The sequence below is a fragment of the Mus pahari genome, chromosome 19 (genome assembly GCF_900095145.1).
Source record: "Mus pahari chromosome 19, PAHARI_EIJ_v1.1, whole genome shotgun sequence".
In the NCBI taxonomy this organism is placed as follows: domain Eukaryota; kingdom Metazoa; phylum Chordata; class Mammalia; order Rodentia; family Muridae; genus Mus; species Mus pahari.
In genome coordinates, this window is record NC_034608.1 from 540,055 (window position 1) to 557,380 (window position 17,326).

At 50.0% G+C, this 17,326-nt stretch overlaps 2 protein-coding genes across 4 annotated transcripts in view; both read right to left on the reverse strand.

Moving 5' to 3' along the window:
* Tmc4 (transmembrane channel like 4) overlaps window positions 1-9,009 on the reverse strand; it is a 13,380-nt gene extending 4,371 nt beyond the window's left edge. The window contains exons 1-10 of the mRNA XM_021219473.1: window positions 8,870-9,009; window positions 8,004-8,205; window positions 6,981-7,126; window positions 6,391-6,623; window positions 6,127-6,248; window positions 2,681-2,828; window positions 1,984-2,151; window positions 1,604-1,767; window positions 602-728; window positions 261-358 (exon numbers count right to left, since the gene is read on the reverse strand). Of these exons, the coding sequence (XP_021075132.1) occupies window positions 261-358; window positions 602-728; window positions 1,604-1,767; window positions 1,984-2,151; window positions 2,681-2,828; window positions 6,127-6,248; window positions 6,391-6,623; window positions 6,981-7,126; window positions 8,004-8,205; window positions 8,870-8,939 (1,478 nt within the window). The 5' untranslated portion in view covers window positions 8,940-9,009. The remainder of the gene's footprint in view (window positions 1-260; window positions 359-601; window positions 729-1,603; window positions 1,768-1,983; window positions 2,152-2,680; window positions 2,829-6,126; window positions 6,249-6,390; window positions 6,624-6,980; window positions 7,127-8,003; window positions 8,206-8,869) is intronic.
* A 221-nt stretch (window positions 9,010-9,230) lies between these two features.
* Window positions 9,231-17,326, reverse strand: part of Mboat7 (membrane bound O-acyltransferase domain containing 7) — a 15,241-nt gene continuing 7,145 nt past the window's right edge. For all 3 annotated transcript variants that reach the window (XM_021219287.1, XM_029531827.1, XM_029531828.1), the window contains 3 exons: window positions 16,024-16,384; window positions 14,169-14,345; window positions 9,231-10,265 (listed from right to left, as the gene is read on the reverse strand). In XM_021219287.1, the coding sequence (XP_021074946.1) occupies window positions 9,875-10,265; window positions 14,169-14,345; window positions 16,024-16,384 (929 nt within the window). In that variant the 3' untranslated portion in view covers window positions 9,231-9,874. The remainder of the gene's footprint in view (window positions 10,266-14,168; window positions 14,346-16,023; window positions 16,385-17,326) is intronic.

Consider the following 17,326-nt stretch of genomic DNA (forward strand, 5'->3'; position numbering starts at 1 on the left):
AGGTGGATTTCTGAGTTCAAGGCCAGCCTGGTCTACAAAGTGAGTTCCAGGACAGCCAGGGCTATACAGAGAAACCCTGTCTCGGAAACCTTAAAAAAAAAAAAAAAAAGAAAAGAAAAGAAAAGAAAAGAAAAGGAAAGAAAGAAAGAAAGAAAGAAAGAAAGAAAAAGAAATAGGTGGAACACAATATAAGAACAATTCCACTGGGATGGGGCCTGCTCTGATAGGGCAGGGCTACCAGGAAGGGCAAGGACACTTACTTCCTAGGAAACTGGACCAACAGTGTGACCAACAGGCCCATCAGCAGATCAAAGATCACAAGTTTGTACATCTCCTGGCCCAGCCGAGTCTCCCAGCACTGAAGAAGTAAGAAATCGGTAGATCAGACCCTCCTGCCTGGAGGCCCAAGCATCTGAAGCTCCGAATTGTCAGCAGACATCAGAACCCCACTCGTGAATTGTGTGGGTGGGTGCTTCACTGTCTATAAGTATTCACGCCATGTCCAGCTTCTTCCCAACCAAGGAGCAGTCCACCCAGTTCAACGATCCCTATCCTACCTCTAGGCCCAAGAATGCCACCTGTGTACCCACAGCATTCTCACCGGAATTTCTTTGTAATTGTAGCCGCAGGCCTTACATTCTTCTGCCTCCATGTTTCCCCCACACGTGATCTGATTCCACAGAGAGAACAGAAGGAACACCAGCGAGGCCAGACGCAAAAACACAGTCCTGCAAGATGAAGGGACTCACACTGAGGTAGTGCCTCCTGGATGTACACTCATGATCTCCCCCACTTTATGTTTTTCCTACCCACCCCCACCCCCACTTTTCACAGAGGAAGGGACTGAGTCTCAGAGTCAGAATTTGAGACCAGGACTCCCTGGATTTCATATGCATGGGACTTCACAGTCTCATTCATATGTGTGTCTGTGTGTATGTGTGTAAATAAATGACATATATATATCGTGTATGTGTTCTCCTGTTACCACAAGCATTCTGGTGCCTGCAGAAGGAGTCTGATCCCCTGGAACTGGATATTCAGGCAGTTGTGAGCTCTCTGGTGTGGTTTCTGGGAACCAACTCCTGATGCTCTCCAAGAGCAATAAGCGCTCTTAGCCACTGAGCCATTTCTCCAGCCTCTTTTTGTCTTAAAAACCATAACAACAAGCCAGGCGTGGTGGCGCACACCTTTAATCCCAGCACTTGTGAGGCAGAGGCAGGCAGATTTCTGAGTTTGAGGCCCACCTGGTCTACAGAGTGAGTTTCAGGACAGTCAGGGCTATACAGAGAAACCCTGTCTCGAAAAAAAACAAAGAAACAAAAACAAACAAACAAAAAAACAAAAAAAACCCCATAACAACAAAAAAGAAAACCCAACGAAACAAAACACAGAAGTGTGTACGTGCCATAGTGGTGTCCATTCTCTCCTTCTGCCTTTACACCGGTTCTGGGACTGAACTCAGGTCCCCAGACGTGCACAGCAAGCCACCTTTACCCTCTGAACCATCTCTCCTGTGTACTTCTCTGTCCTACTTGTAGAACCTTCCCCACCTGTCCCTTCCCCCTTCTGCCTGCACTCCCGTCCCATCCCATGAGTCCAGAACCTAAGCAGGATCATGACGATCTGTCGGCTCTGAGTGTAGCCCTCTAGTGAGGCAATGAACTTGAACACAGGAGGCAGCACAAAGTTGAACACAGAAATGAAGATGGATGGAAGATAGTTCACCAGAAGCTTGAGTAGCGGGGTCTGCTGGACCAGCGGGGTCTCCTGAAAGGGAATATGCAAAGAAGCGAGCTGAAAGTCCACTTGTAGCCTCTTCTTATCTTAAAAGACCCTAAAATCCCAGGCTCAACGCCTTCCCTTTCCCAAGCCACCTAAAATCCCAGGAATTCTACATCCCAGTTCACTCCCACAGGGATTCTTCACCTGTGGAAATGTGAGTTCTAGGACCCAAGGACCCTCCTCCTCCAAGACCCTCTGCACCTGAAGTGTCAAGGTGTACTCGGTGGCCCAGTAGATGCCATAGAAGGCCGCCCCGAGCAGCGCGAGGACCAGCACGTTGAGCAGCACCCTCATCGACCACACCTTGGCTCGCTGGCTCAGGGTCTGCTCCGCAGCACGGCGCCGGACTATTGCTTCCTCTAGGTCCACCTAAGGCCAATAGGGACTGCTGCTGGGAATCCGTCCCCTCAGGCCTGACTTTTCTTCGGATTAAACCGATATAGCCCTCTCCTTGTTCCATACTTTGCAGGGTTGTCCGTGGGACCATTTAATTCTCGGGGCACTGGTCCTCTGAAGTCTGGACTTGCATCCCAGGTCTGCCACTCCTTAGTTCAACCAGAACTCCAAACCTCGCCCTACCTTCTGTCCAAGGCTTACCCTTCTTTGGCCCAACACAGAACCCCAGGATCCCCCTCCTCTGAGACTTCCAGCTAGTTCACCTTTTTGAAGCCACGTCCCCATTTCGCTTAGGACCAGTCTTAGTTCCGTCCCTTTTCTAAAGGAATTCCAGGTCCCAGCCCCCCCCCCCCCAACCCTCCCACCCCATCAGTCTCCTCCATGGCAGGCATTCCTAGATTGGCTTCTGCTTAGCTCTGTCTCTTAGCAGTGCCTTGCTCCTCATCTTATTTGGGTCTTGTCTGGTCCTCAATTAGTGGTAGCTCCACCTCCCCGAGCACACCTGTAGTTCATGCAAAATGATGCGCTGGCGCAGCTGCACGTGCATGTCCCCGCAGAGGCCAAAATTCCAAGCTGAGAACACTCGGTGACTGTAGCTGGTCAGAATGTCTGACTCGGCCAACAGTGTCTCCTTCAACCCGGACACCGAACTGAAAGAACAGACCACCGGAGAAGTGTTGGTGGGGTCACCTTACTTACGGAACACACACTCAAAATCCTGTGACCAGGTGCCACCTGCTCAAGTCAGATAGTTACACAAACAAAGTCTTTGGAACCAAAGACTGGGAGATCTAGGAAGGAGACCCTCTGAAGAGATAGGAGAACTTAGGGGACACTGCCAGAGCTCCAGAGGGAAGAGGGAGACACCTAGGAGGAAGAGACAAGAGAAGAAGGAAAATACTTTCTAGAGAAGAGGTGAGCTGGCCTGACAGCATGGCCTGTAATCCCAGCACAAAAGAAGCTGAGTTAGGAGGGTTTCTGCAGGTTCAAAGGCCCTCCTGGATACACAGTGAGTTTTAGGCTGAGAGGTGTACAGGGTCACACAGTAACTGCCTCCAACTGCCCATTCAGACAAGTGTTTGAAAGTGGGCAAAGACCTAGAGAGACTGAGTAGGAGGAAAGGAAGAGAACAGAACGAAGAGAAAAACAGAAACGGACAGAGAGACCATGTCTACCTTCAGTAACCTGTCCTTGTTTCCCTGGACAACTAGGGGGTGTTCCCACACGATCCTGCATCTTTAGAGAGTCTGTTCTTAGTATTTGAACCCGAGGCAACATCCTTCTCATGCAAATCAGAAGGAATCTATACATGTAAAAGAAACTATCCTAGAGCCTCTCCCAGCCCCCAGTATTTAAGTATTTTCCTGACATAACCAGCCGGCAAGGTATGCATGTGTGTGTTAATGTATGCAGGAGTGTATGGATGCACTTGGGAATATCTGTGTGCATGTAGCGTGTGCATAAATACATGGTGATAGTGTGTGTGTGTGTGTGTGTTTGGAGGCCAGTGATGCACATTAGGTGTCTTCCTCTATCATTATCCATTTTGTTTTTCAAATGGACTCATTCACTGAGTGTGGAACTCACCATTTAGGATAGACCGGCTGGCCAGTGAGTCACCATTTAGGATAGACCGGTTGGCCAGTGAGTCACCATTTAGGATAGACCGGCTGGCCAGTGAGTCTCTGGATCCTCCTGTCTCCGTTGCCCTCCCAGAGCCCCCCGTGCTGGGGCTACAGATGTGTAGTGCTGTCATACCCAGCTTTTCTGTGGGCTTCCTGGAACTCATTCTGTAGACCAGGCTGGCCTCGAATCACAAATCCACCTACCTCTCCAGTGCTGGGATTAAAGGTGTGTGCCACCACCGCCCGGCTGCTTTAGTTTCTGAGACAAGGTCTCACTATGAGGGTAAAGCTGGCCTCAAAATCATGATCCTCGGGCCTGCCTTCGCCTACCTAGTACAGGCCTGGGCTCCCAGATCCGTTTATTCATGTTTTATACTTGTTCATAATTTATATTCATTCATTATTAAGTAGTCTGTCTTAGAGTTTGTGTCCTCCAGGATTGCAAACTGTTAAACATGCCTGGCAATCAGGAGACAGTAATTTTTTTAAATAGCTTTTCGCAGTTTGGGAGCAGGGCCCCACCCAGTTTTACATCCATAGCCCTCACCTCTGACCCCCTTTAAAATACTTGGTTTCACTTCTTGGGGATCTCCCAGTCATATCTGAATGCCAGTTCAAATACCTGCCTCAACGTTAGGGCTTTAGCTCAGTGGCAGGGCTCTTGCCTAGCAAGCTTACCAGCCTGGATTCCACCCCCAACTGTGAGGGCATGATGGAGACAATCTATCTCTGGTGCTCACCCTTTGCAGAGTCCACATACCCAAATAAATACCAGCTCAACACTTCCTTTGTGCATTTAAAAGTTACCTCAGAACCTGGGGGTGTGGGAACAGTTCTGTGGTAGAGCAATTGCCTAGCATACACGAAGAGCCCAGATTCCATGCCCAGAACCTCCACCCCCTACACACAGACACACAGACACATACACACACACACACACACACACACACACACACACACACACACACCACAGGCACACTGGTATATGTCTGTAATCCTCAGGAGGCTGAGACAGGAGGATTGCTGAGTTCAGACCAGTCTAGCCTACAGAACAGATTTGAGGCCTAAACTACAGCATGCTACTTTATCAAAACAAACAAACAAACCTCCACAGGGAGTGATTCTTAACTTCTACCTTCTACATCCCTTACATAGCTGACTAGGAATTCCTTGGGTGCTCTCCCTCACAATATACTCCATTTATATAAAGGGCAAAAACAGGGCAAAGGGTTTCACATAGCCCAGGTTAGCTGAAAACTCAATATGCAGCCAAGGATAATCAAGAGTTCCTGTTCCTCCTGCCTCCACCTCCCAAGTGCTGGGATTTGAGACAGGAGCCATGCCAGTAAGCTTAGTATTCTAATTATTTTTTACTTTCTACATTTATTTATTTTGTGTGCATGCGTGTTTATGTGATGGCACCAGTGTGCCTTGCCATGTGTGTGGTGGCTAGAAGACAAACTGTGGAGGAGGTGGCTTCCTTTCCTTACTGGGGGGCTCTGGGGAAGGAACTCAGCTTCTCACGCTTGGCAGAAGGCGTCCCATCCGCTGCAAGCTCTTGCCAGTCTAGTGTTCTCCTTCCTGATATCACTGGATATTGGTGAGGTGGAACCTGGAGGAACCTTTGCGCCTCGGCTTCCCAAGATCTGGGATTATAGTCACACACCTTCTAAACAGGCTTTCATGTGCGTATTGAACTGCCTCACGTTAGGTTACCACTAGATAAGCTGGGGCAGGGGGCTGCCTGTTTTGTGCTCCTCCCTCCCTCCCTCCCTCCCTCCCTCCCTCCCTCCTTCCTTTCTTCCCTTCCTCCCTCCCTCCCTTCCTTCTTTTCTTTTCTTTCTGAGATAGGGNGTTTCTCTGTATAGCCCTGGCTGTCCTGGAACTCACTTTGTAGACCAGGCTGGCCTCGAACTCAGAAATCCGCCTGCCTCTGCCTCCCGAGTGCGGGGATTAAAGGCGTGAGCCACCATGCCCGGCGAGATAGGGTCTTTCAATGGCAGGTTGGCACTGAACTCAAAGATCTACCTATCTCCGCCTCCTGAGTGCAGAGATTAAAGGCGTGGGCCAACATACTCAGACAGATAGGATTTTCCTGTGCAGCTCAGGGCGGTCTTCAACTTACTCTGTAGCCTAGGCTGACCTTGAATTTAAAATAATCATCCTGCCTCAGCCTCCTAAGTGATGACTTGGGCCTCCTCTCCTGGCTTTAAAATAGATTTCAATGTTGGAGAAATGACTCCTGGAGGAAGGGTGGGGGTGGGGGTGTCTACCACCTCCAGTTTCCCCTGCCTATCAGAATCAGGATGTGGGCATCACTAACCGGCGTAGGATGCACAGCAAGTAGATGAGGCTGATGGCAAAGACGGAGCACAGGTAGGTGATGGCCAGGTTCGATCGGGGTGGGTAGAACCCATAGAATAGAGGGGACCACTCTAGGTAACCCTGAGGAGGAAGAGGCAGAACAAAGGTCATGGTGAGGCCCGGTGGAGGTAAAGATCAGGGAGCTAGGTGATCTGTACAGTGTGTCATCCAGGACACCAGGCTTCAAAAGTAAGGAGGTTCCTCTGGGGACCATGGCACGCACCTCTCCAGAGAGCAAGTTGAAGAGCTGGGTGGGGAAGGCGACCAGGCCATGAGTGTGTGGAATATAGGAACCACAGGATGAAGAGATGTTAGGGCCAGGGGGACCTGGAGGAGCCCCTTCCAACCAGGTGGGGATCAGCTTCATGCAGATTTCAATCACGGATGCCACCAGGTTGAGAAAGAGCAGGAAACGCAGCAGGGAGAAGTAGGACTCAGTGCCTGCTCCAAACTGACCTGCAGAGGGCAGCAGAGAGGCCTCAGGTCCCTCACCAGTGTAGTTCCAACCCAGAGTCCTGGCCCCAGCCCTCCTCCCTCAGACCCAGGAGTCTATAACAGAGCCCCGACTCCTGGTCTGATCCTGGGGTTCAGTAACCAGCCCCCTCTCTCAGACTCCAGTTCTCTTCTCTCTGATTCAGAAGGGTTCAGGCACTAGCCTTCATCCTTCAGACCAGGGGTGAAGGAACCGGACCTTTCCCCAAAGGCCCAGGGGGTAATCTCCACCCCACCCTCTGTCAGACCCAGGAAACCACACTCTAGCCTCAGACCCCAGGAGTCCAGACCCCAGGCCTCTTCCTTTAAAGCCCAGCACACCCCCAATTTTCTTCAGCGTCCATGCCCAGGGCTGTATAGTTTGAAAGCCTTCTTTCATTTTTCCCTTGGTCCGGGAAAGCTGTCGGGTCCAGTAGGCAGCCCTAGACTCAGATCCAGAAGCCACCTGCCCTGTAGCCTGGCTCTTCCTGGAAAGGAAGCAGAGTCAGAGTCAGAAAATGAAGGGCTTAGAATCTACAAGCTGGGAACCACCCAAAGACAGAAACGACTCGATGTAATGAGGATAGGCATCGTGGTACTGTAGCCATAAACCGGAATACTACTTAGCAATTACAAAGGAACCAAATCTAATTTACACATAAGAAGCCAGGCATAAAATAATGATGGAGCCATGTCTAGTAGTATATGCTTGTAATCCCAACAGTGAGGTTGAGGCAGGGGAATTGAGAGTCCCTGGACAGGCTGGTAGATTAATGACATGCTTTTGAAAGAAAATGAAGGAGTCCAGTGTGGTGCACCATTCATGCTTGTAGTAGCTCAATTGGGAGAGGAAGGCAGAATGGTTAGGGCAAATTAGAAGTCAATTAGGATAGAGAGCACTTTCAGGTCAGTCTGAGTGACAGAGTGCAGCCCTCCCTCTGTCTTTGTCTCAACAAAACAGAACAAAATGGCTGGCACATAAGGGCATTTGTGACCAACTCAAAACGAGTTTGATCCCTGAGACTCAGATAGTAGAGAGAGAGAGAGAGAGAACTGACTCCTTTAAGTTGTCCCCTGAGCTTCACAGAAAGCTGTGCCACACGCATGCATGACACACACACACACACACACACACACACACACACACACACACACACACACGTAGAAACGAAACAAACAAAACAAAACAAAACAAGAAGGAAGTTTGGGAGAAGGAACAAAAATAAAAAATGATCGAGTCTTCCTGAGTTTCTTAACACAAGGCTCAGAGCAGGTCCAGGCTAACCCTACCAAGCTGGTGGCAAGGAAGTAAACAGAATAACCTACTGAAATCAGGAAAGGGGGTGTCAGAAAAGAGGTGCTCACCTGTGTGCCCGCCTTGCCTGCATAGGCCAGGGAAGTTCCCGGGAAGGGTGAGATTCCATTTGCGCAGTTTCTGCAAAGGCCTGAAGGCTCCTTCCTCCATCATCATCTTCATCCAGTGTTCCCCAAGGGAGCACACCAGGGCCGCGGTACCGAAGCGTAGCAGCACTGGGGAGATCATTCAGCACAGATGCCAGTGATGGGCCTGGGCATGAAAACAAAGGCTTGAAAGACAGAGGAGTCCAGCCTACCATCCTTTCCCCTCAGATCCACAGTCCAGGCCACAGCCCACCTTCTCTCAGATGAACGGGTGCAGGGCTCAGGCCACCTCCCTCAGAGCTTGGAGCCAGGCCCCAGACTCTTTCCTCAGACCCAGGAGCCCATGCCCCAACCTTCTTCAGATACAGGGGTCCAGGCCCCAGCCCATTTCTCTCAGACCCAGGGGTACAGGCCTCAGGCCACCTCCCTCAGTCCCAGAAGTTCATACTCGGGTTCTCTTCCCTCAGATCCACGGCTATAGATCCCATCATTTCTTCTTCAAACTGGGATTCAAGGCTCTCCCCGCAAGGCGTCTAGGTATGAACTCTCATATCCCTTCTACTCTAAGTATGAACCTAAACTTCAACAACTTCCCGTTCCCTTATTGATTAGCTTAGAACCCCGGCTGCTCACAAGTCTGATATTAGGGACCCAATTCCTGACTCTGTCCTGCAAGACTGTAAGGAGATCCTTCTACTGTTCTTCTTCGGGAGATCTGAGTTTCCTTCTCAGGAAACCCAGGAAATGAAAGTCTGCTTCGAGTCTCCGGTTCAGGAACTCAGCTTCCCTTTCTTTATGAATGGACCTGACTTTGCGGGACTCCCTCCTACCTGTTCTGGCTTTCCGGGAGCTAGACCAGGCTGGGGATTGGCCCCAGGCTTCCCTGGGACTTTCTTCCATGTTTGTGGAGGTACTGTACTTTCTGCACCCGTTGTTTCCGTCTCTAGAGGCCCCCAGGGCGGGGACCGCCCTAGGTAAGGGAGGGGCCTGCTACAGGTCCGCACCTGGCCACTAGGTGACCCAGGTGACTAAGGTACGTTTCCTATAAAGGTCTCCTGGGAATTGAAGTCCTTACAGCCTCTTGAGCTGCCAAACTTTATGGCAGCCAGAACCCCCTATCCCCGCCCCCACGTGCCACACTGGCATTCTGGGCCAGTGTCTTCGGTCGCCACAGTTATACTCACAAACAGATGCATGTGTAACACTTTATTGGGAAAGCTTTATACATTCTGGCCTGTCACAGGCCAAGGATGACACTGGGTGGTAGGCTGTATGGGGAGCCCAGAAATGGCTCAGGCAGAGGCTACTCTAAGAGCACGTTCCCCTGGGGCTTCTCACTCGCACATTTCAGCTTCTCCTTCAGCATGTGTGTAAGACCATGGTCTCTGAAACACTGGTTTGACAAGAAAAGCAAAGAGGAAAACAAGAAGGATAGCCCTCCCCTCTCCCAGAACCTGGCCCTGAAGTTCCTGCCCCAATACTGGGGACCCACTGAGAGTCTAAGATGCCAGATGACCACTGGCCCCGGCAAGGGCATTTTTGGAAAGTGTGGCTTTTTGACCATCTGAAGATTGTTGCAGAGATAATAGGTTCAAGAGTGGACAGTAGTTCCCTGATGTTAGCAGAGGAAGGTCTGAAAAGGTCAAGATGCTGAGAGAACCCAAGAGAAGGGTACCCTAGCTTTACATAGAGGAATTAGCTGGGAAGAGGGAATCCTCTCCAGGCTCTTAGCCAAACAAGGGATTCTTGCTGGGTAAAGGAAAAAAAACAAATAGCCTGGTTCACGGAATTCCCAAGAAAAGCTTGAACTGGATGGCAGGTCAATGCAGCAGAGCTCACTCTTCCCGGAGCTTTTCCTTGGCTTGGCTGGTGGTGGCCTGGGATGGTGTTTTCCTCTTGCTGGGGCTGCCCCCACCCAAAACCAGCCCCAGCCCCAGGCAGGCCAGGGCTAGAAAGTGGACCCAGAAGTAGATGGAGGCCCAGTACCGGAGTGTGTCACCCATGGAAAGGAGCACAAAACCCATGCACATGTAGTCATAGGCACGCATCTTCAGGAACCAGTGGGCCCAGTCCCAGGCTTTCTGGCCCCCGGGGCTCAGGTGTCTCCGCAAGGCTGACTCCAAATAGCCCTCAGCAGCCAGGCACAGCGGGATGGTCATGAAGCTTAGGTAGTAGCCAGGGTGGAGGCCATGCCAGTAGGCACTCAATAGCATGGTCCAGGCACTCCTGGAGGAAGACATTGAGTCAGGACACACAAGTTCAAGCTTCAGTCCTCACCGTCTCACACTGCCCTTCCTCAAACCCTGGAGTACAGGGCTCAGCCCTCCTCCCTCAGACTGAGGAGTTTAGGCCCACCCTTCCTTCCTGCATCCTGAAAGCCAAAGAGGCTGTGATTGTCACTGGGAACTGAACTCAGGACCCTGCACACACCGGGCAATAATGCAGCACTAAGCTGCATCCTTAGCATGCTCAGACAGCTTCTTATTAATTCTGTTGTTAAATGTACATGTGTGCACCACGTGTGTGGCCAGCCATCTGAGGAGGTCAGAAGAGGGCATCGGATCCCCGGAGCTGGAATTATAGACGCTTTTTTTTTTTTTTTTTTTGCCTGCGTGTATGTCTATGTGCCATGTACGTGCTCCATACCCTTGAAGCCCAGAAGAGGATTCCCCTAGAACTAAAACTGTGAGCTGGCATATGGGTGTTGGGAATCAAACTCAGGTCCTCTGCAAGAGCAGCAAGTGCTCAGAACCACTGAGCCGTCTCGCCAAAACTTCCCTAACTTTTCAGTCCACAAATTCAGGCTCTGACTCTGTACTAAGGACAGAGAGGGAAGTGTCCTCTACTCCATTCTCCAACGGAGCAGTGACCAGCAATTCTGGCAGGAGCATGAGCTCATGGGTCCTTTCCCTGCTTAGATGTATCTCTTTTGACACACCAACTCTTTGCAATGACAGAACCACGCTGACTGGATTATGATGAGGGCAGCAGGGCAACCAGAAGTGAACCCTGATTATTGCACAATCTTAATTCTATTTGTAAATGCCAAGGAAATCTCTCAGCCATAGCAAAAAAAAAAAAAAAAAAAAAAAAAAGCCTCCTGAAGTGGGGTAGTATAGTGGTTATACTGTATTGTTTTGTTGTTGTTGTTTTTTAAATTTAATTTCATTTATTTTGGTCAACTCCACACAAGCTAGTGTCACCTGAGAAAAGGAAATCTCAATTGAGAAAATAACCCCCATCAGATTGGTCTATGCAAGTCTGTGGAGCATTTTCTTGATGACTGATGTGGAAGAGCCCAGCCTGCTATGGGCAGTATTACTCCTGGATAGGTGGGTCTAGGGTGCAAACTGAGCAAGCTATTGAGAGCAAGGCAGCAAGCAGCACTCCTCCATGGCTTCTGCTTCAGTTCCTATCTCCAGGCTCCTGCTTTGACTTCCCTCCGTGATGGACAACTGTAAGGTAAAGGAAACTATTTCTTCTTCAAGCTGCTTTTGATCGTGGTGGTGTTTTATCATGGCAACAGAAACCCTAACTAAGACAGCAATGAAGCACTTGCCTGGTATGCCTGGGGCCCTGGAAACTACAGAAGTCTCCAGATGTTGCCATATGTCCCCTGAGAGTGTAGCATAATTACTGCTGATTGAAAATAAATGATCAAAATACTGGGGTGCCCTGGGCTTTGACCTGATCCTGATCCCCTGGGTTTTAATAGTGTCATCTATAACTGGTAACATTCAAATGTCCTTTTTTAAAGGACGGGTTTCCATGTAGCCCCAGCTTGCCTCAAACTCCTGGTCCTCCTGTCTCCACTTTCCAAGCGGTATTATTATATATATATATACACCACTACTTGCAATTACTACCAACTGAATTACAAACATCCCCAGCCCACACTCTTCTAATATTTATTGATTCATGTGTGTGTGTGTGTGTGTGTGTGTGTATGCGTTCCTGTGTGTTATGAATTACATTTCAGAGAACAATTTGCTACAGTCAGTTCTCTCCTTTTCCCCGTGTCTTCTCCATGTCTTGGAGATGACCACCATGTAGGCTTGGCGGCAAGTGCCTTTACCAGTTAAGCCATGTCATCAGCATGGTGTTTTTGTTTGTTTGGTTTTGTTTTTATTGTTGTTGCTTGGAGATAATATCTCACTTTGTTATCTAGGCTGGCCCTGAACTCACGATCCTCTTCCTTTACTCCCCCCCCCCCCACCTGCCCCTCGCAGTGAGCACACCCTCGCTTGGCTTCAGTGTCTCCTTCTAGCACCAATTCCTAAAGTGCCAGCATCACATTACCGACTACCTCTCCTATGATCCCCAGGAGGATAGCCGATAGTCTTCATGCTAATGAGATAAAACTCAAGTCCTTCTTCCTTACACACGTCCCCCCGACAGCTTCTTCCTGGTAGCCCTTCCCCCTTCCTGGAAAGGCTCTCCTGTGCCCTGGGTCACTTGACAACCCACTGCCTAGGAAGTGGGCTTCATTTCTGCTCTGCTTCTGTCAAGCCCCCTAAGCCCCAAACTCTTCCCCTCAAAGCCAGTATCAGGCCTACTGAAGAACTCCTTCCCTCCATTACTCCCATCTGGGCATCCAAAGGAGCACACTCATCTCCCTGTCTCACCTCTGCCACCCACTCACCCTCATGCATTCTCGCTACAGAGCCAGAGCAGATTGTTTCTAATTTTTTATGATGCTGGAGATGGAGTCCAGTACCTGGTGTGCATCAGACATACATTCATTAATTTTTTTTTAAAGATGTCAAACTTCCTGCATTACCCTCCTGAGTGCTGAGATTATAAGTGTGTGGCACCATACCTGATTCTGAGTGAATATTTTGAGATTTACTTATTTTTTTTTAAATTTATTTTACGTATGTGAGCACACTGTTGCTGTCCCCAGACACACCAGAAGAGAGCATCAGATCCCATTACAGATGGTTGTGAGCCACCATGTGGTTTGAACTCAGGATCTCTGGAAGAGCTGTCAGTGTTCTTAACCTCTGAGCCATCTCTCCAGCCTAAGTGAATATTTTTTAAAGAAAGTTTTATTTTTATTTGTGTGTGTGTTATGTTGGGAGTTATGCAGATGAGAGCAGTGCCTATATAGGCCAGAAAAAAGTGTGTTTGATTCTTAGGAGCTGGAGTTTCAAGTAGCTGTAACCCTGATATGGGTGCTGGGAACTGAGCTAGGATGCTCTGTGAGAGCCATACTCAATCTTAATAACTGAGTCACCTCTCCAGCTCCTAAGAGTGACTCTTTAAACCACAGTTCCCATCACGGCCAGGCAAATCTAGCTCATAAATTGTCATCATTAATTACTTCTTAGGGCAGCTCTGTGGCCACTGATCACACCTGGCAGTTTGGAAAGGGTTGAGTGTTGGCCTCAAAAAGAAAGAAAGAAACAAACTAAAACCCCGGAAGAATGAGAACAATTTAAAAGTTGGTCAGACTGAGGACTAGTTTGCAGGTCCCACCACTCAGGCCACTGCATGGGTTGAAGGCACCACTGAGTGGCAGAGACCTGTTCTGCGGACACCTGAGCAAAATGAGAAGAAGGTGGATGGAAAACAAACAGTTTAAAAAAAAAAAAAAAACCAACAAAGTTGACCAGGCATGGTGTCACAAACCTGAAATCCCAACACTGAAGGGGCAGAGACAGGAAGGGAGCTGAAGTTTGAGACCAGTCTGGTTTATAGAACAAGTACAGACAGTCAGCACTACAGAATGAGACCTCATCTCAAGAAACCTACAAGCGAGGCATGGTAACGCACACCTGCACAACGAAGACAGTTCTGAAAGGCATCGTTGGCTACCAATCTAGATTAAGGCCAGCCTAGCCTATATGAAGCTCTGTCTACAAACAAATAAGATCTGTCAAGATAGCCCAGGGGGTAAAGATACCTGTAGCCCGATGACCTGATCTCAACAATGTTTGGGATCCAAGACTGACTTACTGACTACACTTGAATGAGGTAGGTCCAGAGGATTTACCTCAGAAGGCCAAGACACTACAACTTCTATAAGCCTTGGGCCTTTAGGCCCAGCGAGAGAAGCCCCAGACTACCACGGGTAGTACTGGCAGATAAAGTTCTGCACTGTCTCTGATACCAGGTGGGCCCCCTCACCTCAAAACGTAGGAGCGGAAAGGTGCGCTCTTGTAGATATACTGTGCCAGCCACCACTGCACGGTCATGTTCCAGTACCGCATGCCATCCCGCACACGCACGCAGAAGTCTGTGCCATAGCAGTCGATGTTACGGATGGTCTCATAGTCATACTCCAGGGAAGCTGCAATCTCCGGACTGGGGGGTGGGGGTGGGAGTGGAGATGAGGATGGGGACAGACATGCAGCTCAGCCAGGCCCCTCCTGACACCTGCTTCTGTCCCAGCCCGATGCTAAAGAGGGGGTTCTGGACAAGCGATAGCTCCCTCTCTGGCTGTGACTTTTGAGGGCCACTGGGGAGGATAGACCAGAGGGGGTCGGGTGGGTGGGGCACAATTCACTAATAGTGGGGTGCTCTTGGTAACCAGTAGGGCCTGATACAGCTACAAAAATCCTTGGAGAGCTATGGTTGCTAAGCTATCAAGTCCACTGGCAACCAAGCTCAGTAATATTGAGAATAGCTTCCAAGTATGGTCCCTTCTGAACTGTGGGGCAGAGCAGCTGCCAGGAAAGTATCCACTCTAAAAAGGTGGTTCACGGTTGCTAGGGAGATAGTCTGGGCCTCGTGACTCTCAATGATCTCTGTTGCTAGGGAAAAGGCATTCCTTAGCAACAAGGCCCAGGCTGTTCAGAAAAATCTTTTCAGAAAGGGCTTCTTCCCTGGTCCCAGCGATTGTTCGAGAAGTGTCCCCTCCAGAAATATCAGAGGTTTTCAGATCTCCGACACCCACACTGTCAGCTATCGGGAAAGATGCTAGGCCTATGTGAACGTTCCATGCCTTCTGGACATGGGAGGGGGACTTGTAGATTTAAAACAGCATTTAATCTCTGCCTGACTTCACTGTAGGACATCCTCTAGCAGTGGGAGGTTGATCCATGGTTACTAGGGCAATGGTAATCAATTTATATTGGGGGGGCATTACCACCAACAGGATAATGACAATGAGGGGGAGAGACAACCCTACCAAGGAGTGGTCTACAATTTAGGAGAGCTGCAGCCCCATTCCCCAGCAGGAAGGCTGACAATGGATTCTAGAAACAGAGATTCAGTTCACTACTGGTTGCTAGGGATACCATTTCCCTATCAATAAAGAGTGATGCTTCCTAAGTAGTAAGAACCTTAGTTACTAGTTTTTTTGACATTACCAGCAATGATGGTGCTGGGGGTTGGGGTGAAAGCCTCAGCAATCGGGGGAAGACAACCGGCGGTGCTCTCCACAGCTGGAGGAGAGCAGCCAAAGATGTTACTTCCTTAGAAATAGGGCAACTGGGAGGTGCTGTGTGAGAACATCCCATGGTGAGCTGCTCGCTCTAAGCAAGACAGGAAGTTCAGGGGGTCGATTCCACAGCCACAAACAGCAGGGCTCTCAGCAGGAAGGAAGGAACCATGGTTGCTAGGGATATAGCATTCTCAGCAGAGGGGCTGTTCAGTTGCTAAGGACCACAGCTGATGGACCCACTACTACCAAAGGATAGTATCTCTAGCAACTGGGAACAGCCTGGATCTTGGGGTGACTCTTCCATAGCAACACAGGGTAGGCATGTGGTTGCTAAGATACCATTTTCCCTTCCCTAGCAATAGAGAACAATTAGCCATACTGAGGGGTGACAAATGCAACAAGGGGCAATCTGTAGGTACCAGGAACACATAGTTTCCCTAGAGGCCAGGAAAGGCAGGTGATAGTCACCAGGGGGGCAATACGCTGCCAACCACTGCTGGTAGCCCTACACCCGGCTCCCTTCCCTACTAGGGGCAGAGCCAACCCTTGGTGGTGGGGCCTGCTGGGTCTTGGGAAGCCTCCCTCCCGCCGCCTGACCTGCTAGGGGGTGGGCATTGGAGGGTGGGGCCGCCCCCGGCCCGGGCTTTGGCAGCCACAGGGTAGGCCCCGAAGCCCGCGGCAATGCAACCGCACTCGGCCGCAATCCAGGCCACGTAGAAGCGCATGCGGAAGGCGAAGAAGACCGGGATCATGTAGAAGAGGCGGGTGGGCAGCGGGCGGGCGTAGAAGGCGTCCTCACGCACAGCTTCCAGTGGGAAGAGATGGGAGGACAGCAGGAAGAGCAGGCCAAAGAGCGGGGCTGGCCAGGCGCGGCGCAGCAGGGGCCTCAGGCTGGGCACGGCTTCCGGGAAGGGCTGTTCCAGCCAATCCAGGTAGGTGCGGTAGCGGAAGAATGGGCCTGTGGAGGGTGGCAAGGAGCAGGTGGTTGGATGCTGTGTATCTGAGTCTACTGGGGAGGTGAGTGGTGAAAGGAGGAGGATGGAGAGATGGGAAAAGGGGGGAGGGGGAGTAAGCGGAGGAATTGGGGACAGGAGGTCTGTAAACAGAAAAACCACAGAGAAGGGGAGAGACATGGAGAGCTGGTAAATGAGGGCCAAGGGAAGGGAAGGAGAGAGAGGGAGAGAGAGAGAGAGAGAGAGACAGAGAGAGAGAGAGAGAGACAGACAGACAGACAGACAGACAGACACAGAGAGAGAGACAGAGAGGGGGGAGGGAGAGGGAGAGGGAGAGAGGCAGACAGATACCAGGAAACCAGTGTAGATATTCCTGCAGGGAAGAGCTGGTTCCTGACCACTCTTCATAAGCTCCTTCTGGATGCTGAGAGGGCTTGGGTAGTAGAGGGGAGACAAGCAGGGAAAGGAGATAATTGAGGTTCTTGAGGGATGATGGGATATGGACCAGGAAGCATCAATGGGGAAATGAATGAAAGGATGGATGCTAAAGCCCTTGAATGTTCACCACAGACCACGAGTATGATTCCCTTTACACGAAACATCGTTATAGACAGAAGTCAATCAATGGTCTGCGGGGATGGAAGAGACTCGGTGCTGATGACTAAAGGTTAGGTGGCTCCTTTTCAAAGACAAGGCTGTTCTGCAAACAAATACACACTGGTGATGGTTTCACAAGTCTACGGATATATAAAAGCCAGTGAGTTGGGGCATTTTAAATGGATGCACATATGAATAACAGCTCCATATGGTTGTAATAATAATATAAAAAGACAAAAAGAAAACCGGGAAGCCGGGTGATGGTGGCACACGCCTTTAATCCCAGCACTTGGGAGGCAGAGGCAGGCGGATTTCTGAGTTCGAGGCCAGCCTGGTCTACAAAGTGAGTT